The 25,799-nt window shown below is 51.6% G+C and overlaps 1 protein-coding gene across 1 annotated transcript in view; it reads left to right on the forward strand.

The window, feature by feature from the left end:
• The window catches only part of LOC135262792 (seizure protein 6 homolog), a 205,907-nt gene that overhangs the window by 165,347 nt on the left and 14,761 nt on the right, over positions 1 to 25,799 (forward strand). The window contains 5 exon segments of the mRNA XM_064350048.1: positions 5,666 to 5,851; positions 7,867 to 8,035; positions 8,590 to 8,756; positions 11,110 to 11,304; positions 14,303 to 14,441. Of these exon segments, the coding sequence (XP_064206118.1) occupies positions 5,666 to 5,851; positions 7,867 to 8,035; positions 8,590 to 8,756; positions 11,110 to 11,304; positions 14,303 to 14,441 (856 nt within the window).

Below are 25,799 nucleotides of genomic sequence, written 5' to 3' on the forward strand. Positions count from 1 at the left end.
CCACGCAGCGGCCTGGCCCCACTGCTCTAATTCGCCGGCTATAAACTCTTTTTTTTTTTAAAAAGACGGAGGAGAGGGCGACGGGACCCCTGCTGTCTCGCTCATTGGCTGGTTTTTTTTTTTAAATCGTTTTTTATCCCCAATTTTTTTTTTATTATTTCGAGGAAATGCTCAACCATCTCAATCCCGCAGAACCGGGAGAGTACATGCAAAGGCGTCTCGTCTGAAGTGTACGCTGCCAGCCCTGCTGATTCCTCTCACTCTGAAAATCCAGGGGCAGATTTGCATAGAATTAGAGGAGTGTTCTTATCACAGCTGGCACAGGCAGACTGCAGTACCCCGATCCACCAGAGGTGTCGCTGGTGCGCAGTAAGATGAAGTCAGCCCGACTGACTGAAAGCAGCACTGCCGGTAATTACACGCTGGCCTGCAGGGCTCCCAGCCTCAGTCAGCCCTGGTGCGGTCAGGGTGCAGTAGCTCTCTGTTGGTGGTGAGGTGAGTCAGCCCTGGTACAGTCGGGGTACAGCAGCTCCCTGTTTGTGGTGAGGTGAGTCAGCCCTGGTGTGGTCAGGGTACAGTAGCTCCCTGTTGGTGGTGAGGTGAGTCAGCCCTGGTACAGTCGGGGTACAGCAGCTCTCTGTTGGTGGTGAGGTCAGTCAGCCCTGGTACAGTCGGGGTACAGTAGCTCCCTGTTGGTGGTGAGGTCAGTCAGCCCTGGTACAGTCGGGGTACAGTAGCTCCCTGTTGGTGGTGAGGTCAGTCAGCCCTGGTGTGGTCAGGGTACAGTAGCTCCCTGTTGGTGGTGAGGTGGGGCTGGACTCTAGGCAGGCTTTACTGTACCTCCGCGCGCTTCGTGGTTCCGCCTGGCCAGGTGGACTCCCCCAGAGCGCGGTTTCTCCAGGTAAGCGGCGCGCGTCCTGCTGACAGCTCTGGGAGCTGCGCTTCCCTGTGCATTCTCACCACGGCTCCGGGACACAGAACTGCGGGGGCTTCGCGCCAGGAGTCGCCAGGGAGACGATGAGTTATAGCGCAGGTGCCTGGAGCCTGTGCCGTAAAAGCTGGCGACACATTTAGCCTTACAGCTGTGTTTCATTTGCAAGCTTTCATTCCTTTCTGTTCTGCTTTTGTATTCCCTTCAACCGACGGGAGCTTTTCCTCCACTGCCCTGCCTGGGCTCAGCAAAAAAATAAGAACCGTTTCCGTAGCCCTTTCTTTTTGGTTCCTTCTTTAGAGTGCATGTTTTTGTTCTAAGCAAATTCATTTTACATTTAAAAACACATATCATGACAATAACAAATACAGTGCCACAACCAGAGCCGTCGCTAGACTTTTGAGGGCCCTAGGCATCAAAATAATTGGGGGCCCCTATAAAACATTGGCACCCTCTGGTCCTTCTGCTTGGAAACCAGGCGGGAAGACGGGGCCCTAGGCGCAGTGCCTGATCTGCCCAGTGGGAGGGATGGCTCTGGCCGTGACATCGCTGTGATATACTAACAGTGTTGCACAGGCATTATTTATGAGTCTGGAGGAGGAAGTGGATTGTGCTTCTACCCAAGATCCTTTTCAGGCTGTTCTCCCAGTCGGGGCAGCCACCCATTTGGTCAGCACACTGTATTTTAGGCACGCACTGTGACTCAGACAGTACTGCTGGTCCGCGTACTGAGACTCAGACAGTACTGCTGGTCGGCGCACTGTGACTCAGACAGTACTGCTGGTCTGCGCACTGAGACTCAGACAGTACTGCTGGTCGGCACACTGTGACTCAGACAGCACTGCTGGTCTGAGCACTGAGACTCAGACAGTACTGCTGGTCTGAGCACTGCGACTCAGACAGTACTGTTGGTCTGAGCACTGCGACTCAGACAGTACTGCTGGTCAGCGCACTGAGACTCAGACAGTACTGCTGGTCAGGGGACTGTGACTCAGACAGTACTGCTGGTCTGCGCACTGAGACTCAGACAGTACTGCTGGTCTGCGCACTGAGACTCAGACAGTACTGCTGGTCTACGCAATAAGACTCAAACAATACTGCTGGTCTGCACACTGAGACTCAGACAGTACTGCTGGTCTGCACACTGAGACTCAAACAGTACTGCTGGTCTGCACACTGAGACTCAGGCATTGCTGTTGGCGGGCGCCCCACATTGCGCAGTGCGATGTTCAGCTGTTCAGGGCATCGTGTGGGCCGCGCCATCTCCCCAGCCCCCTCCGCCGCCACGCGGGTGTGTTCCCTCCCTGCTCTTGGCTCTTAAATGTAAGCACACTCACTGTCTGTGCTGCCGCGGCACATTCATCTGAGCCGTTTCACTCCTGACCTGTTTACCACAGTCCCAAAGCTTACCGGGGGGAAAAATTGCTCCTATTCATCAAGGCACATGCCTCCCTCTGAAAATAGAGATCCCTAACTCTCCCTGTGCATGGGGGGGGGGGGGGGACAAGAAAAACAAAACTAAAGCCCTCATTTTCTGTGACAGAGTCCACAGCTAACTCTGTGCCACAGGGGTAATGCCCAACATAGAACACGCTTCTCAAAAGAACAAAGAAAAAGGTGCAAAAAAAAAAATTAAAAATACTTTTGCCCAAAGCACAAAAGACCCGCTCTCCATCGACGGGGGGACAGGAAGGCGCTGTGCTTCGCGAGGTGTCACAGGAAGTTAGCTTCAGTGCATATGGACCGAGCGGCTGTCGTTTCTATTGTGAGAGTACACACAGAGACAGCGCAGTGACTGATCCCGCTGCTTTTCCCTGTGAGTGAGCTATGCTCCTCCATCTCAGAGCCACTGTTTTGACATGGTGATGAATATGCAGTTAGACAGTAATAAATTCTGAGCACGCTCCCAAACTGTACGTTCTGATGGATGATCTGAGAGGGCCTGTAATTTAAGAGCCCTGCCGTCCGAACCCCTCTAATCAGGGATATCTTAGCGCCTGGTCAGCCATATGAAGGACAGTTATACTTTCTGTAGGAAATTCAAGATGTCGCCGGTAACTCAATCCTTACAGGCGGCCTTAATGATGGTATTGACTAAAAATCAAGATGTGGCCTTCGTTGTCTTAATGCGCATTGGACCTACTGAACTGTGTGTGATAAACACTGCCAGGTAAAGCATGATTTATCGCCCTATTAAGGGCAGAGAAAGCATTATGAAGCCAGCAGTGGCCTCCAGCCACACAGCGGCATCAGAGCACCACACTGCATTCCAATGGCCTCCAACCACACAGCGGCATCAGAGCACCACACTGCATTCCAATGGCCTCCAGCCACACAGCGGCATCAGAGCACCACACTGCATTCCAATGGCCTCCAGCCACACAGCGGCATCAGAGCACCACACTGCATTCCAATGGCCTCCAGCCACACAGCGGCATCAGAGCACCACACTGCATTCCAATGGCCTCCAGCCACACAGCGGCATCAGAGCACCACACTGCATTCCAATGGCCTCCAGCCACACAGCGGCATCAGAGCACCACACTGCATTCCAATGGCCCTCAATGCAAGCCATTGTAGTCTGACGGCGGCCTAGACATATTTCTCCCCCCCCCCCCACCCCCAACCCCCACCCCCACCCCCCTCCTCGTTTCTCTAAATACCATCTGTAAAAAACAGCCTCTCATTACCGTTCGGGTGCTCTTATTGAGTGTGACTGCTGTGGGTAAGCCTTCTCAATAATATCAAAATGTCCTCTAGCCCGGTGAGAGAACCTGTTGAAATTAAATTGCTTTCTGAAGTATCCTTTATTTTAATGCTCTCGATCTGACGGCGGCAGGCTGTAAAACGGCAGGCTTTAATGTCCATTTATATAATGCAGCGACGGAGAGTGGGATTTAAAAGGCGGCGATGGTGCTGTTTGGATGGGCTTTTAGCTCGCTAAACTGCTTTATGTATCGACAAGGCTAATTCTACACACAGCTCCTGCCTGTACACAGAAAAGCCCGCAGCACTTCCGTCTCTCTCAAAAGCTGTTTGTGTGAGGGTTGTTAGCGCTGTCTTGCTGTTTTTCATTTTTTTCCCGAGCTTGGGGTGGGAAAGAGGGCTCCTCGCTTTACGTCCTCCACCTGCTGTCTTCCCCGCTACCTAGCGCCATTTGGGCTCGCCGCATTGCGAGGGAGGGCCTCTTTTGGCAGCCTGACAACGGCACTTTCGCTCTCTCTCTCTCTCACACACGGACTCTCTGTCCCTCTCTCTCACACACTCACTCACTCGTTTGCTCTCTCTCTATTTTCTCATTTGCTCTCTATCTGTCTCGCTCTCTCTTACACACATTTCCTCTCTGGATGTGACACTTCTGTTGCGCTCTGATATTTCTGTCAGGAAAGCCCCTTCCTTGGTGAGTGCTTCTCAGGCGAACAGCCTGGCAGATTCGAGCCTTTTTTCCCCCCAGTACTGGGTAATGAGCGGCAGCCGCTTGGACCGAGCCAGACACAGAGGCACGGGGCGCGGGTCAGAGGCGGGGGGGGGGGGGCGGGGGCGCACGGACAGGGGAGGGGAGGGCTGTTTACAGCTCCCATTAGGAATGCAGCCGGCCTAATCTATCATCCCGGGCCGCGCGATAATTGCACGCGCCCAGAGTGGAGCCATCCATTTCGGGGCGGGGATGGAGACATCGCAGGACGTCCGGAGGCAATTGTCTTGCTCCGCTGGTCATCCCTTCTACAGGAGAGGGTCGCACTCCTGTGCTGCCTTAAAGAGAGGAACACACACACATGCTCACAAACACACATGTGTGTATACACATACACTCGCATGCTGAAACACACATGCACATACAAATATATACACGCACACACACACCCACACACACACACACACATGCATGCACATACAAACATATGCCCATACACATACACGCGCACATGCACACAAGTGTATACACGCACCTGCGCATACAGTACACGCACTCACATGCACTCACATACACATACACACACGCTTATACACACGCACATACACATACACACGCATACTCACACACACGCACATACGCGTACACATACACACACGCTTATACACACGCACATACACACGCAAACACACATACACACACATGCTACATGCACATACATGCTTATACGCACATACGCACATACACATATGTACACACTCACACATACACATACACGCACACATGCGTATACACCTTTATGTGCACATACACATACACACACACAATCGCACATGCACATACACATGTGCTGCAGAGGCCAAACAGAACTAAAAAGCTTATCACAGATCTCAAAACCCTGATACTCAGAAATCAGCATCTAAGTATCTGTTGATGAGGTTCAGAAATGAAGCTCATCAAATGGCACCATGTCATATAATACTAACCCAGGAAGACCCCAGTTTGAGTAGGTCTCTTTTGAGAAATATTTGAAAGGCGGGTTTCAGAGGAAAAACATTAGTCTTCTTTTTCAAATTTAATTAAGAAATATCAACGTGCACAATTGTTCTGGAAGAACATAATCAGTCCCCAAATCACAGACTGACAAATAAGTACCCTAAAGCAGAAAGTGATAATCATCTCCTTTTTCAAAGACCCCAAAATAATAACCAGGTGATTTTTAAAAAAAAAGACTTTCTCTGAAGCATTTACTATAAAATCCTCAAGTGCGCTAATGGTGTGGAGGCCCTAATTTGGGGCTCTTCTCTCTCCCTCTCCAGCCTTCGTGTTGAGCTGTTCGTTCCCCCGTCGGCCAGCCTATGGGGATGTGTCGGTCACCAGCCTCCATGCTGGGGGAGAGGCCTTCTTCTACTGCTTCACTGGGTACCAGCTGCACGGGCCCTCCAGCCTCGCCTGCCGCAACGCCACCACGCCCTACTGGAGCGGCAAGGAGCCCCAGTGCTTGGGTAAGGGTTCCACACACACATACACACACACACACGCACACACACACACACACACGCACACACACACACACATGCACACACACACACACACACACACACACAGATGTACGCGCACGCACACACACACACACACACACACAGATGTACGCGCGTGCGCACACACACGCACACACACATACACACACACAGATTCACACACACACACACACACACACACCGGCACACACACACTCACACACGCACACACACACGCGCACATGTATGTACGCGCGCGTGCACACACACACACAGATGTACGTGCGCACACACACACAGATGCACACACACACATATGCACACACATGAATACACACGCATACACACACACATACACACACACTCACATACACACGCACACACACACACACACACACTTACACATATACAAACATATGCACAAACACACATACAAACATTCACACATAAAAACATATGCACGCACAAGTACAAACACAGCAGAGAGAGGGATATATGAGGTAGCACTGCAAGCATTTATGCCAGTTGGGTTTCAGCCAACTGAAGGCCTCTCCACTCTTCAGTGGTGCCAAATTCTAATTGATTTCAATATTAACAAATCACTGCATATTACATAACTGCTGTAACAATTTCATTTCAATGGAGAAAGAGTTTTTTTTTTTTTTTTTTCCCATAAGCTACTTTAATGTTTATACCAAAGTCCCTAATGGCAGAAACAAGAGAGTGCAATCTCCGAGTGGCAGGACCTCATCCTCAGTAACCCCCTGTCGCAGCTGTACAGGAAGGTGATGACTGGATTAGATATTTTCCAGCCAGAGGTAATTAAACCCAGCTCCAGTGAACTCTCATGCCTTTGGCTCCTTGTTTTCTCGCGATTGAATTGGGGGTTTAGTCATTGATTTTGGCTTCGCGCGGCGACAGAGACGGAGGCGGGCGGCGGACGGAGCGGAATTCTAAGCGACCACGGCGGGCTTTCCGATGGACCGGGCGCGGAGAGAAAGAGAGAGAGAGGGGGAGAGAGGGGGAGAGAGGGGAGAGAGAGAGAGAGAGAGAGAGAGAGAGAGAGCGAGCGATCAATCGGCCGGTGTTTCCTAGCCGCGACCGAAGCGCGCTCGCATCTCAATTTCGCACACGAGCGGGTCTCTCTCTCTCTCTCTCGCGGGGCGAGAAGCGCGGGGCTCCGCCTCTGTTACCAATGTTACCAAACAACACCCGCCCCCCCCCCTTCCACAGGAAAAAAAAAAAGACAGTAAATGAGATTCAGGGCCTTGTTTGCTTGTTCCATCGAGCAGCGCGTAGCAGGCTGCGTGACGCTGTGGTTGGCGCGGGGCGGGGGGGTACGTGCCGAGTGTGGATCCGCCGGGGCTTACGGACGCGCCAGGTGAGGGGGGTTAAGGGGGCCCGCGTCTGGCATACCGATGTGGAGGATCCCCCTGTGGGCCGTGGGCCAGGGGGCCGGGGAGCCGGGAGCAGGCCTGCTTGTGGCTGATTACCAGCTGAGAGCAGAGCGGTGCCAGGCCAGCCTATCGGTGCGGCCGCCTTAATGAAGCGCGGTCCTCTCAGCTTAGCCCAGCCTGCTGCTCTCTGGCCCCCCGAAGCTCTTATCCCCAGCAGCTGGTCTGCGCAGATAGGCCTCACTTTGCTGTGATCGATGGTGTGGATCCTGTCCCTCAGTCCTACAGCTCTCAGAGGGCAGGCAGCTCCCCCTCTCTTCCTGTCCACCCTGTCTTTTTAAACTCGAAGGGTAAGAGAGGGTAAGGGTCCTCTTCCCATGCCACAGTGCCTTGTTTTATGAGTTGCGATTTCCATGATGTCAGAGCTTTTAACCTACTCTCTTTCTCTCTCTCTTTCTTTCTTTCTCTCTCTCTCTTCCTCTCTCTCTCTCTCCCCCTCTCTCTGTCTCTCCCTCTCTCTCTCTCTCTCTCCCCCTCTCTCGCTCTCTCCCCCTCTCTCTCTCTCTCTCCCCCTCTCTCTCTCTCTCTCTCGCCGTGCTGATGCAGCCGCGTGCGGGGGAATGGTCAAGAACGCCACGGTGGGGCGCATCGTCTCTCCCGGTTTCCCTGGCAACTACAGCAACAACCTGACCTGCCACTGGGTGCTGGAGGCCCCCGAGGAGCAGCGGCTGCACATCCACTTTGAGAAGGTGGCCCTGGCGGAGGACGATGACAGGTGAGCGAGGGACGGCAGCTAGCCTGGGCGCTGTTAGCGTGGACATGGCCATTCAAACAGCATTCTGTCCTCCAGCTATGCTATCGCGTGTGCACTGAGTCACCTGGACATTGGACCTCTCAGCGTAAAATTCAGCCGGAGCAGGCTGAGAGTTCTCTCAGGTCCAACCTCTCACTTGGAGGGGTGACTCAAAACCTCTGGGGTTTGAGGGAGACATAAACTGACTAAATGTCTTTTAGAATAATTACCCGTGTAACCCCCTCCATGCAAATGAACGGAGTGACACAGGAGCCGCAGAGTCACAGTTTAGTCTCATTTGTAAAACGGGCGGCTGTGCCATTCGTGGGAAATAAGTTAATGTGAGGCACATTGCTGCGCTTCAGTGGGCTTCCCGAGACCTTGTGTCGTATTCGCCGCTTCGAGGTAAGAGACTCGTGGGCCCGGTGATTTAATGCAAGTGTCAATTCGATTCGATTCGATTCGATTCGGTTCGGTTCGGTTCGATTCGATTCGGTTCAGTTCAACGTGCCTTTCCGTTTCGTTTTTGCGTCCAGGCTTCTGATAAAGGACGGGAACAACATCGACTCCCCGCCCGTGTACGACTCCTACGAGGTGGAGTACCTGCCCAACGAGGGCGTCGCCAGCACGGGCCGGCACCTCTTCGTGGAGTTCACCAGCGACGGCGCGGGCACCTCCACCGGCGCCGCCGTGCGATACGAAGGTAGCGAGCTGGCGCGGGGCTCCGCCCCTAGCCCCCCCCCCCGTTCGCACGGCCCACAATCCTTTGCTGCCATTTCCATTTACCCCCCCAGTTTAATTCGCACAAATGAACTAATGCACCTTGAACTAATGCACTTGTTGTACGTCGCTCTGGATAAGAGCGTCTGCTAAATGCCTGTAATGTAATGTAATGTAACAAATAACCCATGTGTACAGGAAGCCAGAGATAAAGTCAAACTCCCTGATGCTAATGCAAACAGAGCGGTTTAACCCTTTGTCTCCCACCCCTTCCCGTACCCTCAAATATGTCAGCCTGCCTCTCACAATCCCCTGGCATCCCTGGCTTAGAACTTGGGTTTTATCTGCGAAGGACAGCGGTAGAAATCACACAGCACAATGGGCGGAAGAATGGTGGCGCAGAGGCGATTTTTTTACTGTGGTTTTCGGAGAGGAGGCGCTGCTTTTCATAATACCGAATCCTTATCCACTGCCACCCGGCCACCCTGTCGGCTTCTTCAGAAAGACTTCAGTGTTTGGGAAGGAAAGCTTACGCGGTGACATGTCAGCTTCCCCTCGGTCCGCTTGTGTTATGAGTCCCGAAATCCCATTATCCTTTATCGGATTGCTTAATCTTTTCGGGGATCACTGAAACTCTTGGTGGAGATATTACATCAAATCACTGCCTTAACAGTCGGTCTGTCTGTTCCAAGGTTCTTTGTGTGTGTGTGTGTGTGTGTGTGTTTTTAAAGCATGCCAGGTATGCAATTTGTTATCGTTTTTACGTGGGAAACAGCAAGTTCTGTCGCTCGTCTTTTTGTGGCTAAGACATGGGTCTCTGAGTTATTAAGTGTGTTTGGTCTTGTTTTAGGTTTGAAAGTTTACAGGAAAACATCATAGAACCAAATTGTTTCAAATTATTAGATATTTCGTGAATCATATCAAATTTCAATAAAAGTGTTAATTAAAGCCTTTCTGCGAAAAGGAATTCCTCATCTTTTGTTTTTTTTTTTGTTTTTTTTTACAATTTATGCTGCCGTTTTAATTATGTTTTTATTTTGATTGAATTCCAACGCCTTTCTAAAGTGTGGGGTTTTTAATTAAAGCATTCAGACGTTATTCTAAAGCAGGAAAATGCCGTTTGGCCTGGGGACAGCGTGTTAGTCGGTTATTTTCTTTTAATTACGTCGAGAATTCATCGGAGCGATCTTTTCGCGGCCGCAGCTGAATAACGCACGCTGCAGGGGAGCGGGCGCGACGGCGGCGTTAACGTCGTCTGGAACCCCCGGCTCGTGTTGACGCAGCAGCGCTCGGTCGAGGGGGAAAGCGCCTCTGCCGCTAACATTCCCAGGCTAGCGCGGAGACCGAGGGCTCGAGTCCTCCCCTTGACCTTGGCCTCTGACCCCTCCCTCACACGCCGCGCTCCGCCTGGCTTCGGTTCCCTGCAGGGCAAACGAAACTATATGCAAATTCCGCCTGGCGTCTCGCGTAAAAAAATTTGTTTTTGTTTTTTTTTTTCCCTTCCCCCGTTCTCCGCAGCAGACTCGTTCATATTCATGCCCTCTTCGGTTTTAACGTGTTTCGAGCGTGCCTCCCCCTGCTTTGAGTGAGCGAGGGTGGGCCGGGCTGCCTTCGCCTGCTGAACGCACTGGCCCAGTGCTACGTACGCTAACGAGGGGTCAGCAGCGAGCCAGGGCGACAGCTGCTAGCGTAGCGCCCAGGTCAGATATCTGGATGCGCAGCGCTATTAGAGGAGGCAGCGGTGCCAGCTGAGAAGTAGGTGAGAGGGTAATTAAAATGTAAAAAAAAAAAAAAATATTACTGTAGTGCTGCAGAGGTGTGCATTCAGAGGTGGGGAAAAATATATGTATCTTCTTCTTCTTCTTTCGCGTCCTGCGTCAGACTGTGCTTGCCCACGTCTTTACACGAAGCTGGGCCGGTAGGGTGTGCATGGCCAGGTCTTCTCTGGTGTGGGTCGGTGTCAGCAGGTCTGTTTTGCAGTCACACACGGTTAAGCTGGTGGTGGAATATCCCCATTTGTGAAGGTTCGCCTTACATCTTCCCAGTGCGACACTAAGACGGTTTGGGGGCTTTCCAGTCCTACGTTGAATACGTGTTTTTATTCCACAGTAAACAGAGTGTGACAACTGTAGACGCACACAAGGGAGGGAGCGAGGGGCTGAAAGTCTAAATCAACAGGCTGCGCGTGTGTTGGAAATGGCTTCTGCTCGTAGCATCGAGCCGTTGGATTATTATGTGTCCTTGGGCCTAATGAGGCTCCGGTAAATAACTGGAGGGTTAAAATGTGTAACAGAGGAGAGACCTTGTTGCGACGTGGGTTCGCCTTTTTTTTGCAGCGTTCGCTCGGGGGAACTGCTACGAGCCGTTCGTGAAGTACGGCAACTTCACCAGCAGCGACGGCGCCTACCGCGTGGGCGCGGTGGTGGAGTTCACCTGCGACCCCGGCTACACGCTGGAGCAGGGCTCCGTCATCATCGAGTGCCTGGACCCCGACAACCCCCAATGGAACGAGACCGAGCCCGCCTGCAGAGGTGGGTACTGCCCCCCCCCCCCCCCCCCACCGCGCCCCATCCCTGTGCGGGACGTCCCGCCATCGAATGCAGGGCTCCTCAACTCCCTGGGGCCCTCCATGCTCAGGGGTGAAGGCCCCCCGCTCTGCATTATGGAGGGTCCCAGAGAGTTGAGGAGCCCTCATGGCGGTGCGGACATCGAATGCAGGGCTCCTCAACTCCCTGGGGGCCCCTGCATGCTCAGGGGTGAAGGCCCCCCCACTCTGCATTGTGGCCCTTCTGTGTGCAGATACATGCACTGCAGGCTTCGTTTGTGTAGCCTTGTTTAGTAAAGTTTATGTATTCATGTTATATTTGGTTCTAACCTTATGTTACGCGCTATGTCTCCCTGGGCGGGAGAATCTGCTAAATAAATAAATGTAAATGTAGCTGTGGAAGGATGGACCGGTGCCTAGCCGCACTCCTGTAGAGCGCGGCGTCTGTAGCCGTGTGACGTTGCGCAGTGTGCTTTTGAAAACTAATTCTGGCCTTACACTGGCCAGGTTTTAAGCGATTTCACAGTCTCAGGAGGAGTCGTAGTAAAATCTTTCCAGTCTTACCTCAGTCGGTGTGCGCCCCCTTCACGACTCACGATTTGTGTGAGATTGTATTAAGATGCCTCCAGCTGAGTTTGTGACAGTCTTTTCCTCATCTTTACCCTTCTGACAAAATAATATTATTGCAAGGTGTTAGACTTGGCTTCGAAAGGTTTGTGATGGTCGACAACGCGATTTGTAAGGTGCGCTGAATTTAGCTCTGTCCGGATGGGATTAGTATTGCAAGACAACGTTGGTAATGTACCTATTTTTTTTATCATTGCACATTAGTATAGAAATGTACCAAAAATAGCTGTAAAGCGCATCGAGCATTGACACACAGGTCCAGATGGTAATAGGTTTATCAGAGGACCTCACAGAAATACTATTATTACGGTATTTCGATATTGAAATTCAAGTATTTCAAGTATTCAAATAATACAGAATTATTTGCGTGCCTGGTCACTGACACGAGCGTTCCGAATGTGAAATATACCGGCAAAAATTACAGCATCTGACCTCCCCTAGTGAAACTAATCAGGCCTTTTGTCTGACATCGGCGCAGCGGTAGTGAGTTTCCGACAGGAAGAGGAGGCCTAAGATAAGAAAAAAATCTCCGGAACAATCCTGTTTGAATCTTGTGTGTGAAGCTTCATGAGTCTCTTCAGAATCTTTGAATCCTAGAAGTCATCCAGTGTATGGGAGGCATAAGTCGTTGTCCAAAATGGTGTAATATTGCAGGATCGAGGCTGCGTGATGAGGGCTTGTTTTATTTCTCGGCTTAAAAAGAACTGTTTTCCTTTTTTATAACTGTTTATGATGAATGTAGGGGTGACAAATGTTGCAAAAATCACCAATTGGTCAAAAAAAGAGTCAATGCCAGAATGTGATTCCTGAAGATCAGTCCTACCACTTACTTAAATTTCAGAATCATTATGTAAATGTGTGAAATTTTGTTTAATATTGGGACTAGTTGATCCTCCAGTGTGTTATGTCTGGTGCACACTACCGGACCTTTCAAATCTTAAACCGATATTGCAAACGAGGGAGACCCCACACATAATGAAAGACTTGACCAGTTTTTTTTCAAAACACGCAGAACATTTGGCCTAGAGGGAGAATCACACACTTAATGTTTATGCTCACGATCATGCGTCGTGGCCCTCTGAACATGGAATCTCTCAGAAACTTGCAGGATCCAACGTGACTTTAGAGCTCAGCAAACCGTCGCAGATTCCCTTGCTGTTCCCCTCACGCTACAGCATTTTCAGTTGTAAATATCAAACAGGTTTCATATTTATAATTCAAAATCAAGGTGCATCTGGAGGGTTGGGTGCCAATCAGGAGGGTTAAGATTAAACATTGCTGTAACACATCTCTAAAGAACTGTAGAGTGACATCAACAGACTACTGCAGTGTCTCCCACGCAGCCTTTTTGTTGTATTTTAGTTTTGTTGTTTTTACTATAATTAGTATTTTTTTTTCTTTTTCCTTCCTTTCCTTTTTTTTATCTTTTGTTCTCTTTCACTCCCTTGTGTTGTAGGTTGGTGCGGGGGACAGGAATGTTCTGAGTATTGTCCTTAGTCCGTAATTTTAAAAAAGAGAGGAAAGAACCAAGGAACAAAAACAAAGAAACAAAGCCTTTTCTATCTGCAAACCATATGTTTTTCTAGTGGTGGTGCACAGGCTTGATTTAACACGTAAAATATTATTTTACAAAAAAAGGAGCTTTAAGATTCTGTCTGTAAACAGCTCACAGATAATTCCAAGAGCCCTGACTGACATGTGTGTGTGTGTATGTGTGTGTACCAGTGTGTGTGTGCGCGTGCATGAGTGTGTCAGCTGATATGTATTATTATAATGAATAATAATAATAATAATAATAATAATGGGTGTGGCTGTATGCGTGTTCTGGTGTGCGTGAGTGTTTTCCAATTGCTGGATGAACTCACCAGTAATGGCTGGCCATATTTGACCAAAGACCCTTCAGCCAAGGGTTGGGTCAAACGTTCGGCATTAAAAAGGAGAAATGGTTATGCGGAGGAAGGGGAGAGATGAGAATATCGCAGTGGTGTCATGAGTATGAATGCACAGCCATATGTCCGTGTGGGTGATTTTTTTTTTTAGTCCTGTGAATTCAGTCGGATCAGGTGCGTTCTCTCCGGTGCCTGAGGAACAGGAAGTGTTTCGTAACACTTGGGATAACCAGCACAGGCCTCACCCCTGATGGATCAGATAGAGCGTGACAGAAAGAGGCGTTCCCCCCCTGGCCTCCTCACGCTGGCCTTGCGGGGGTTCTCCTGCGCCTGTGTGAAAAGTGCGCGCGTTGTATGTGCTGTCGAGCCGCTGTCTGTGTGTGTGTGTGTGTGTGTACGCGTGTGCGTGTGCGTGTGAAAGCGAGAGCTGTTTTCTCAGCTTTATTTCCGTGTGTCTCCGTGCTCCAGCCGTCTGCAGCGGAGAGATCACAGACTCGGCGGGGGTGATCCTGTCCCCCAACTGGCCCGAGGCCTACGACAAGGGCCAGGACTGCATCTGGGGCGTCCACGTGGAGGAGGACAAGAGAATCATGCTGGACATCCAAGTGTAAGTAAGCCGGTTTTTTTGGCAGCATCACCGCGTTCTATGAGAGCAGCAGCAGCGGCGGCAGCAGCAACGCTAGCTGTGTTCAGCCGCGCGGTTTCCACGGGAGCCTTTGGATGAGAGCAGGCGCAAAAGCGTTCTTTTTTTATTCCGTGAAATTGAACGTGGCCGTCGAGGTGCGGCCCCGTCTGAGGGCACGTAGCCGCCGCCGCGGGGGAGCTGTGAGCGCCGGGGCGGGAGGGAAACTCCCCCTCTCTGATGCTGCCGTTCGGGGAAAGAAAGGAACCTTCTTCCTTTTCATACGCCCCATACGGACCGATATGTTCTTGGATTACTGGTCTTCCCAGAAACCCCCCTCTGGCTCTTTTTGAAATGGATAATGCGGAGGCAGTGCCACTGCTTACACACCCGTACACCTGGTCGTATTAATTCAGCTTTAAATGTACGCTCTCTCCCCCACGCCCGCCCGCCCCCCCACCCCCGCTCTGTAGTAAAGCCTCAGCCACTCGCCTGTCGCTCTTGGGCACCTTTTATCCAGAGCGTGAGCGGCCTGGCTAACTACAGCTCTGGCGGTCTCTGGGTTTGTGTGCGCAGTCACGCGCAATTTCCGGAGTCTTCCTCGTTCTGAAGGCCTCTCGTGGCTCGTACGATGTATGCCACTGTACGCTGGGCAGGGCTGCAGATGTGGTGGGGGGGAGGGGGGTAACTGGGACATTTCTGTCCGGTGTTCAGGCCTGAGGGGGGGCGCAGGATACAGGGTGTAAATGTTTTTAAATTTGTTACAAAATATATTAGGGGGGGCCCTGGATCCCTGATGTTGGGTGTACTGCAAGTGTGTGCTACATGTACCTGTGCATGTGTATGTGACTGCATTTGCATCATTCCATTACATTATATTACATATTATCCAGAATGACTTACACAACTTTTACATGGCATTTACAGTTGCATTCATTTATACAGCTGGATATATACTGAAGCAATGCAGGTCAAGTACCTTGATCAAGGGTACAACAGCAGTGTCCACATCCCTGGTAATCGAACCTGCGATCTTCATGTTACCAGACCAGCTCCTTACCCATTATACTACACTGCCGCCATCATTGTGTGTGTGTATGTGTACGTACACACGTGTGCGCAGGTGTATATTGCAGCTGTACACGTAACAGCTGCAATATTCACCTGCCAAAACAGTTCCGCCGGTTTGTTTGTTGTTTGTCTGGGTAGGATCCGCGCACGCGCACGCTAGCCTTCTGTGGTGATGCGAGCACGTAGCGCCAGGGCTACCTGCGCTATCTTTGACCTTTCGCGCTGACCTGCTGTCTGAGAACCGCACCGCACCGTCAGATCCTCACACCTGCTCCTGAGCGAGGAGCGGAAAGGAGGGTGTGTTGCTTCGCCCGTCAATTTGTTTCGGGGGGCTTCCTGCAGACAGCGGCGTACTGAGAAGCGCCCGTGCGCCGTGCCAGAACAGAACGCAGGAAACAGGAAACACCGCTCTCGCTTTGTCTGCAGACCCGATTCCACATCAAACAGGGAGCGTTTGAGGAGCTAACCGCTCCGTCTAGCACAAAGAAGGAGGGGAGGGAGATTACTTAGCACATGAATGGCGTGCGTTAAGTGCCGCCGCGCGGACTTTAAAAAAACAAACTCCCGAGGATCGTCGTGCCCGTAGATTGTTCTCGTCTGCGTCGTTTGAGCCGAGCGGCGGAACGCGCGTTTCTGCAGATTGATGCGCCCGGTTGCCACGTTCAGCAGGAAACCCCCTACTGCGTGAGTTTTGGATAGATTTTTTTTTTGAAGCATTCAGTTATTTTTGCTTTGTCGATGAAAGACGCACGCGTTTTCACGTCACGCCTCTTTTTTTTTTGTTTGTTTGCGTCGCCGCGTCAGGTTCGCGCGACGCTGGCGAATCGGGAGGGGTCCTTCTCTTGCCGCAGGAGGACGCTGTCACGGTAACGCGTCTTCCTGCGACGTGCTCGGGCACCTGTGTGATTGGAGACGGTGTTCGGGGGACAAGGGGCCCATGCACCGGTGTGACCTGAGGATGCCGAGCTTTGAAAATATCTGCGAGTTATTTGTGTTGAACGCGGACAGTGCCGTCCGACTGGAGAGATTAACGATCACTCACAGCTGGTGCTGCACACGGCTGAAAGGAGGCAGGGAGCTTTTCGCCGTCTGCAAGGCTCTGAGAAAGGACTCACGCAGAGAGTCTGAAAAGTCCCGAGTTCTAATGAGGAGCTTGTGAGGTACTGTGCGGCAGGAGTATTATCTTTTTATCTGCCAAACCCTTTTCCTCCATGCGCATGTTTTTCAGTCGTTTAACAAGTCTGAAAACCTTTCGCCTTCAGCGTTCGACGCGGAAGCGGCGATCCCGTCTTTGCTGGAAACGTTAAACTCGTATCTTGAGCTTCTTGGAGCTTCTCTCACGTTCATCTGCAAATCCAAACGGGGCCAAAAAAAAAAAATTAAAAAAAACACGCAGGCTTTCAAGCTTCTGTTCAGCCAATCAGCTGCGTCCGTGGTGGCCGTCTTATCTCCCACTCAGATGATAAGATGATCAAAGGTGGAATGGGAGAGCGCGCGCGGGCTGAAGTGCTTGGTAATTAAGTGAGAGTCGGGCAGATGGAATTGTGGGGGCTGCGGCTGGGTCGGCTCGGCTCAGCGCTCTGGCTCCCCTTCCCGTCCGAGCCATCCGATTCGTCAAAACGGCATATGGAGCATCGTCAGCCAAGGCACGTCACGTGCAGACAGAGGGGAACAAGACCAGGTCAAAACCTGGAATATGGCTGGACCCAACACGCTTCATCCAGCCGACCGATGGTGTAACTTCATCACTCAGTCACTCAGTCATGGACATTCACATTACACTACATTACAGGCATTTAGCGGACGCTCTTATCCAGAGCGACGTACAACAAAGTGCATTAGTTCAAGGTGCAGAGGTGCAGAAAAACACACTAGAGTGAAGTAGAGATCGTAGTGCCAGAAGTGACCACATAGATCAGGACTCCAACCCTGTAGGGTAACCCGTTCTGCAAACAAACAAACAATCCTGCCAAGTACAAAACTAGTTAGTAGGGCTGGCCCCGCTGTTGTGGTCCGGCCAAGAACGACGGGACGGGACCTGCCGTCCGCGGCGTCGCGTGATGAAGCCTTCGCCTGGATTCATCGCGCTCTTTATTAGCACCATCTCAGCCTCACGTCCCGTTACTGCCCTGAGAAAATGAGCAGCAGCTTTGCTGGCGAGATGAGTGACTGATAAGTGGGGTAGATCCAGCGCTACCCTGCGTCCTCCTGGCCCTGATCATCTTTTGGATCTTTACCAAAAGTTTTAACCGGAAGTATCAGCGATGATGAAGTGGCCGGATCATAAGGGCCGGTTTGGGAATTTGCCCAGGACAGCGGGAAATTCCTCACTTCTCACAGCATTCCTAACCAGGCTCTCTCAGTCCCACCTGACAATCACTGAGGTGTGCTGAGCATCCTGGAATGAAAGCATTTGGTGGACATCAGAGCTACTCACTGGTGAATAGAGGGGAGCTTCCCCCTTCACTGAATGCTCACAAAAATGCTTTAAGATCATAAAAGACATTCTCTAACCTGAGCTCTTCGCCACAAACTTGTCTTTCTCCTCAGTAACCTGAACTCCCTAAATGCTTAAGTTTACTCCTCACTAACCTGAGCTCCTCTCTCTTCAGTTACTCCTCACACTTGAGTTACTCCTCAGTCTCCTAAGCTCCTCACACTTATATTACTCCTCAGTGTGAGGAGAAAGCTCTCTACCCACCTGGGAGTCCTCTGTGCTCCTCCTCTGGCCTGTGCGCCCGGGAGGTGAGACTCAGACCTCCTCGCGCTGCGCGTGCTTCGCTGCGCGTGCGCAGCCTGGGACGCCCGTGGAGTGCGTCGCTCCAGAGCACGCTCTCTCTCTCTCTCCCCCCGGTAATGAGAACGCTCTCACTCCCCCATAACCATTCATCAGCAGCATACCCACGCTCGCAATTACAAGGGAACACGCCGCATAATGACGGCTGATTAATTCGTTTAGCGCAGGAGCGGAGCCCCCCCCCCCCACCCCGCGCCCTCATTACCCCACAGCACGGCTGTGCCTGGCGACAGGTGAGAGCCGAAACACACCTGCGTGGGGGGCCCCGGCCTCGCCCGCGCTCCCACACACCTGCGCTCATCAGGCCGCTCCTGCTGCTGGGGGGAGGTTCCCCAACGAGGGGCCTCGGAGCCTTCCCAAAACGAGCTCCGCCTCCCACCGCACGCACGCTGTCGGTCTGCGCCTTCGCCGAATGACCGGCGGTGTCCCGCGTGCTGAAAACAACGAGGTGACAGGGATAAGTTTAAGGTTAAAGTCAAGGAACGGGGAGCCATAAATACCCGTGTTCTCCATCGGTAAACAGAGAGAATCGTGTCAGTCTGGTGTCCTGGATGACAGAGCCCTCTTGTGGAAGACGTGTGAATTGCAGGCTGATCGTGTTACACTCAGATCTGTCCCCTGGAGGCCGGTAGTTCTGCTGTTTGTCTTTTCTACCTGATAGTTAATTGATCAATTAATGCCACTGACTATCCAGAGATTTACCTCACCTGCTGTCCCGGGTCTAAATCAGTCCTGATTAGAGGGGGAGAGTAAAGTGCAGTGCTACTGGCCTCCAGGGCCAGATTTTAGGGTCCCTGGCCTAGGTTTTGTGACAGTGAAACCTTTGTGTTGTTCTAGAGGCAATGGTAATGTCAAGAGATATTACAGTTTGTCACTCATTTTTTATATTTATATTCTAATATGAAAAGTACAATACCAATAAGCTATTTGGTAACCTGGTTACGAAATTTGAATCTTTAAGCACATATTACCTTGTCTTCACACAACATGCAGAACTCTAAATCACACCCTCAAACCTTTAAGTATTAGTTTATTATATCTTCTCCTTTAAGTGCTGCTGGTGGTGGAGGTGATGGTGTGGGACGTCACCATGTCCATTTACCATGTCACCATGGTTAACAAAAAAGACACATGACTGTGTAATATTCAGCCAATGTGGCATCATGGGAGCCGGTGATAGGGCCATGTGATCAATTACACTTTTCTGAACTTGCCGTGCGATCATCCTGAAAACCCTAACACTAGATATACGTTCACCATTGTCTGGAAGCGTGTGAACTTCCGCCCTGTGTTTTGCGTTATGGGAGAGCTTGGCATCGCACACAGATTTAGTCGGTGCCATTTTGGCCTGGAGGTGGAGGGCGTGCATGCCCCCATCCTCCTGCATTCTGAGCCCTCTGCAGAGTCATTTTGGCCTGGAGGTGGAGGGCGTGCATGCCCCCATCCTCCTGCATTCTGAGCCCTCTGCAGAGTCATTTTGGCCTGGAGGTGGAGGGCGTGCATGCCCCCATCCTCCTGCATTCTGAGCCCTACGCGGAGTCATTTTGGCCTGGAGGTGGAGGGTGGGCATGCCCCCATCCTCCTGCATTCTGAGCCCTCTGCAGAGTCATTTTGGCCTGGAGGTGGAGGGCGTGCATATCTCCATCCTCCTGCATTCTCAGCCCTCTGCAGAGTCATTTTGGCCTGGAGGTGGAGGCTGGGCATGCCCCCATCCTCCTGCATTCTGAGCCCTCTGCAGGGTCATTTTGGCCTGGAGGTGGAGGGCGTGCATGCCCCCATCCTCCTGCATTCTGAGCCCTACGCAGAGTCATTTTGGCCTGGAGGTGGAGGGTGTGCACGCCCCCATCCTCCTGCATTCTGAGCCCTCTGCAGGGTCATTTTGGCCTGGAGGTGGAGGGTGTGCATGCCCCCATCCTCCTGCATTCTGAGCCCTCTGTCAGAGTCATTTTGGCCTGGAGATGGAGGGCGTGCATGCCCCCATCCTCCTGCATTCTGAGCCCTACGCAGAGTCATTTTGGCCTGGAGGTGGAGGGTGTGCATGCCCCCATCCTCCTGCATTCTGAGCCCTCTGCAGAGTCATTTTGGCCTGGAGGTGGAGGGCGTGCATGCCCCCATCCTCCTGCATTCTGAGCCCTCTGCAGGGTCATTTTGGCCTGGAGGTGGAGGGTGGACATGCCCCCATCCTCCTGCATTCTGAGCCCTACGCAGAGTCATTTTGGCCTGGAGGTGGAGGGCGTGCATGCCCCCATCCTCCTGCATTCTGAGCCCTACGCAGAGTCATTTTGGCCTGGAGGTGGAGCTCCCAGCGCCCTCCTGAGCAGGCCGTGCTCGTCCAGGCCATGGAGGAAACAGGGGAAGATGCTACTGAGCAGCAGGCCCTGGGGATGCGACTCTGCTAGAGGTGTTTTCCTCTGAGGACACAAGCTGTGCTGATAGGGGGTAAATGTGCCTTAATGCTGATGAGAGGCTTTATGAGTGGTGAAGTGGCGCAGAACAATAAAATATATACTGTACGTAAGTTTGAACAAAATTATGTTGGTAGTAATTTTTTTATGATTCTAATTTGGACACATTTTTATTTATTTAATGTAAACAAATTATGCCCGCGTACTTGATATTTCCATTATATGTTCGGTGTGTTATTTGGCAAAGATTACTTTGTTGTTTCAGTGATTAAAAAGAATGTTTTGTACTTTGATGTTCTGCAATTATCAATTATTTTTTTATGTGATTTGTCACATTTAATTCAATGAGTTTCAATTTGCACTGTTTCATACAGAGTAGTTTTGCATTTTTTTATTCTTGAAAGAGTGTTTTGAAAAATGCATTAAAAAATATATACATATATATTTTTTTTTAAACCTTAAATACCAATAAAGAATCTGAATGTTGTTATTTCAGTAACCCGGAATAGTGAACCAAACATTTTTTCTACAGATAAAAGGGCACTGTAGTTACTATAGCCTGGGTTCTATAAATACATACAAAGTCTGCATTTTTTATTAACAGACCAAGCACCTGAAGTAAAACATTTGTGAGGAAATAAAAATTGCTTATATTTACTTGTAAGTCAAGTGTTAATGAGGTTAAGTGTCAATACATTACAGGATTACGTGTGGTCAACAAAAGCTATGTGTTAGTTTTAATGCTGTGTTTACACAAAGCCTAACCTTCACATCGCAGGCTGGGGCAGATGGGGCTCAGGCTCAAATTTAGGCTGCGCCTGTGGACTGAGGCCGATGGTACCTCAAGAGGCGTGGCTGCCCTCTCTCCTGTGGACGTTTTCTGGAGGCGGACCTGAGTATGGGACAGTGTGGCTGTGGCCTGGGTTACTCCGTACTAACCTGAGCTCCTCACTGGCCGGGGAGGGGAGCAGATCCTTGGCAGGACGTATTATTGATGAACTTTCTCCTCTCTTTCTTTCGCCGGGCAGCCAGCCAGCCAAAGCCCCAGGGCAGTTGTTTTTTTTTCTTCTTTAACCAATGGCTACCTTTCTAATTAAAAAGAGAAACAGACAAACAAGAAAAGCTCATTTAAATTAATTGTTCGGGATAGCTCCATCCCATTAGTGCCCCCCCCCCTCCCCCCCCCGAAGCGAGGCGCGCACGGTCCAGAGGAGATCCAATTCCGCGCCGGGGCGCGCCGACGCCTCCGGAGAGCTAACGGAGCCCGACGGCGGGGCGGGGGAGTCGCCGGGGGCCCGACAGCTCACCCGTTAGGGCCCAGTCACTCACGCCGAGGAGCCGTCGCCGCGGGAGACGGCCGTCAGAAGGCGCAGCCCCCTTCAGGGCCGACGCGCGGAGAGTCCGTTTCAGCACCACGGACAGCTCCCGGGAGTCAGCCTGCGGGGCCCGACGTCCTGCATCCTCACAGGCGTGTGGTAAATGGTAAATGGTAAATGGACTGCATTTATATAGTGCTTTTATCCAAAGCGCTTTACAATTGATGCCTCTCATTCACCAGAGCAGTTAGGGGTTAGGGGTTAGGTGTCTTGCTCACGGACACTTCGACATGCCCAGAGGGGGGGATCGAACCCGAAACCCTCCGACTGCCAGACAAACGCTCTTACCTCCTGAGCTATGTCGCCCCCCGTGTGTGTTCGCATACTCGCACAGGGTCTGGAACGCGGAGTCGGGACTTCTGTCCAATCAGACGACCGATTTCATCCCGGTCACGCGGTGTAATAATTTAACCCGACTAATAGAGACCTGGGGAGAGAAGCACACGCGCTCTGCCTTTTTTAAGACGGGAGTTTCCCCCGGTGACCCCCCCCCCCCGCAGCGGGCTGAGCCGGGATTAGGGCCGGCCCCGATCCAGCGGGCCTCTTTTACGATACGCCGTGTCCGTGTTTGAGAGAGGCGCTCCCGCGCAGCGTGGGACGGGAGCTCAAAGCCCGGAAACAGGCGGAAAACGAGATTACGGCAGCCCGGAGGGGCGGCGGCGGCGCTCCCGGGCACCGTGCCTGTTACCGCCATTTACGGAGTGTGGGGAGGCGGCGGGCGCGCCGCGGAGATCCGCGCCGAGCCTCTCCCTCCCAGCGAGAGGGCGAGATGAAGTTGCCCAGGTCCCTGTTTCATTTGTTATGCTTCTTGTTTCACGCTTTCCTGAGCAGCTGTTTCTGCATGTTTTTCACAGGGGGTGGGGGTGGGAGGTGGGAGGCGGGGGGCGGGGGGGTGGGGGAGCTCTGCGGCTGCAGTTCGGTCTCTAAAAGCATTCTCAATTACTCTCGCAGTCCTGAGAGGGCTGCGTGTGTGTGTGTGTGTGTGTGTGTGTGCACGTATGTGTGTGTGTCTGTCTGTGTTTATGCGTGTGTGTGTGTGTGCCTATGTGTGTTTGTGTGTGCGTGTGTGTGCTTGTGCGTGTGTGAGTGCATGCGCGTGTGTGAGTGCATGCGTGTGTGTATGCGCATGTGTGCTTGTGTGTGTGTGTGTGTGTGTGTGTGTGTGTGTGTGTGTGTGTGTGCTTGTGCGTGTGTGAGTGCATGGCTGTGTGTGTGTATGCGCATGTGTGCTTGTGTGTGTGTGTGTGTGTGTGTGTGTGTGTGTGTGTGTGTGCTTGTGTGTGTGTGTGTGTGTGTGTGTGTGTGAGGGCACATTCCCTCACCCCCATAGTACTACTCTCTTGGTATGCACCACAGCATGCCTCCCAGGCGTCCTGCTGCAGCTGGGTGACACAGGAGGAGGCGGCCATTAGCCCCATGCTCTTTCCTACAGAGTGGGGACGGTCCCCACAAATGCTGGATTGCGTCTGAACCTATTGTGTGTGTGTGTTTGTGCCAGCGTGCATGTGTGTTCTGCTGTTTCTACATAGGAACTTACGTTTCATTTTTTTCCAAACCATTAATAAGCAACCGGTAGCTCGGCACAGATGTAATAAGAAAAAATGACAGTTCTGTTTGTCGGAGTGTCCTGCTTTGTGCCAGGAGTGGCTGTGCTTCTGAGGGAGGAGTGGAGAGGCAGTTTGTTCTGTGCCTGCAGACTGGAGGGGGTGACTCATTCGTAGCTCCGTAGCTCCACTTCCTCCCCTCGGTCCCTCTCCGCCGGCTGTTCTTGCGCTCGGGTGTGCGCTGGAGAACCTGGCGCAGCTGTAATTGAGCCGTGAGCGACCCTGTGCCAGGAGCGTTCGCGTCCCGCTCGCACAGCCCGGCTCCCGTGGCAACCGCTTCACTTAAGCACACCTGCCCGAGCGATTGAGGATGTCATTACCTCGGGCCTCAGGGACGAGCTCGTCCGTGAGCACCTTCGAGTCCGCGCGCTCGAAACGCACGTGGGAAGCGGCATCTTTTTTTTTTTTCCTTTCCCCGTATTTATTTTGCGGTTAAAACCCTACCGAGACGTAAAAAATCTCTTTCTCGCGTGAGAAATCGAGGGCGATAAAAAAAAAATTAAAAAAAAGGAGAGCATTAAATATTTACTTATAAATCTCAAATGGTATAAAGCAAATGGGACTTGGAGACAATGTGACGGCGCACGAGAGAGCGGAAAGCGGGAAGCCGAGCTCTGCGTAATGAGCGCATTATGCAGGAATAAAAAAAGCGGGTTTGGCTTAAAATAAGGCCGGTCGAGACTGTGAGCGTTTCAAAGACGCGGTAAAGCACGTTCACTTCTGCCGCCGAGCACAGCTTGAAGTGAGACTTCTTTTTATCGGGGGCTCATTGAACTCACGCTGGGGAAGTGCTATCCAGTTTCACTTTACTCTCAAGGACGCAAGCAGCAGAGCCGGGGCCGACTGGGGGAGGGGCCTGGCGCGGGGAGGCGTGGCCTCTCGCCTGCACGCCGCGCAGAGGAAGCTGATTTAGAAATGGGATTTGCCGGCAGAGCAATCAGGCGGATGGTGGATTAATTTGTGCACAAAGAGGGAAAAAAAATCTAAATGACCATTAAAGAGTTAGTCCTCTGGGCAGCCATCCTTCAACAAGTCGTGTGCACCCGTTCATGTAAATGCAATCTGGATGCAGAATAAATCTTGTGGCGGGTTTGGAGAGACAAGTGATGGATCGGTACGGGAGGATTGCTTTTACCCGTAGCTGACTGTGTGTGTGTGTGGTGGGGGGGGGGGGGGTGACTCTCCCCCTCCCTCCCCTCCCCTCCCCTTCATGAGCTTTGTAGCACACACTTGGTGCATATTAATGTGGCCAATCCACAGAATCGCTGGAAAATCCCAGCACAAAAAGGCTTTCCATCTCCCCTTCAAGGTGCACGCACGCTGGCGGAGTTTACTGTGCTGAACCAGCCCTGGGAGGGAGGGAGGGAGGGAGGGAGCGACGGAGCATTTTCCTTTTTTCACTTCTTTTTTTTTGTTTCTGCCTGTGCTTTGAATGTGCGCCCTTGTTTCTCTCTGCCGTTCTGCATGATGCCTCGGGACAGGAAGGGAGCCCCAAACTTCATCATCTCTAAAGGTTAATGCCTTCAGAGAGACGCGGGGCAGCCGCACTGGAAAGTCAAGCTGCGGCTGCCTTCCTCTTTTATTACAGCCGAGAGATTATAATTCTGTCACAGAGCGGCAAATGCGGCAGGGGGATGCTGACCTGTGAGCAGGCTCTCCTCACTTTATCGAGGCACAGCCATTGCGAGCTGACACTGTTTTTTATTACCTTCCAGATATTTCATTTCATACGTGTCTTTTTTTCATTTGAGCTCGTTTGTTACGGAAGGCAGCAGTGTCCTGTACATATTCGAAACAAATAAAGCTACGTTCATTTTCTTGCTTCTGAGGCACCTCTGCCATCTTCGGTGATGAAATACGTGAGAAGTGACAAGCTTCCACACTTGCGAATGCGATGCTGTACGTTTTAATGACCCGCATGTATTCCAGAACCATTTGGACAGTCTTAGAAGCTCCCCGTGTTTTTTCGTTCAGTTCTCACAAAATTACTGTGAATTGTAAGCATTCCGCAGTAGCAAGTAGACGACAGAGAAGAAAGTAAACGACTGAATATTAACTCGAAAGAAAGAGAAATCCTCCATGCGTTCCTT

Source organism: Anguilla rostrata, chromosome 9 (assembly GCF_018555375.3).
Source record: "Anguilla rostrata isolate EN2019 chromosome 9, ASM1855537v3, whole genome shotgun sequence".
Classification (NCBI taxonomy): domain Eukaryota; kingdom Metazoa; phylum Chordata; class Actinopteri; order Anguilliformes; family Anguillidae; genus Anguilla; species Anguilla rostrata.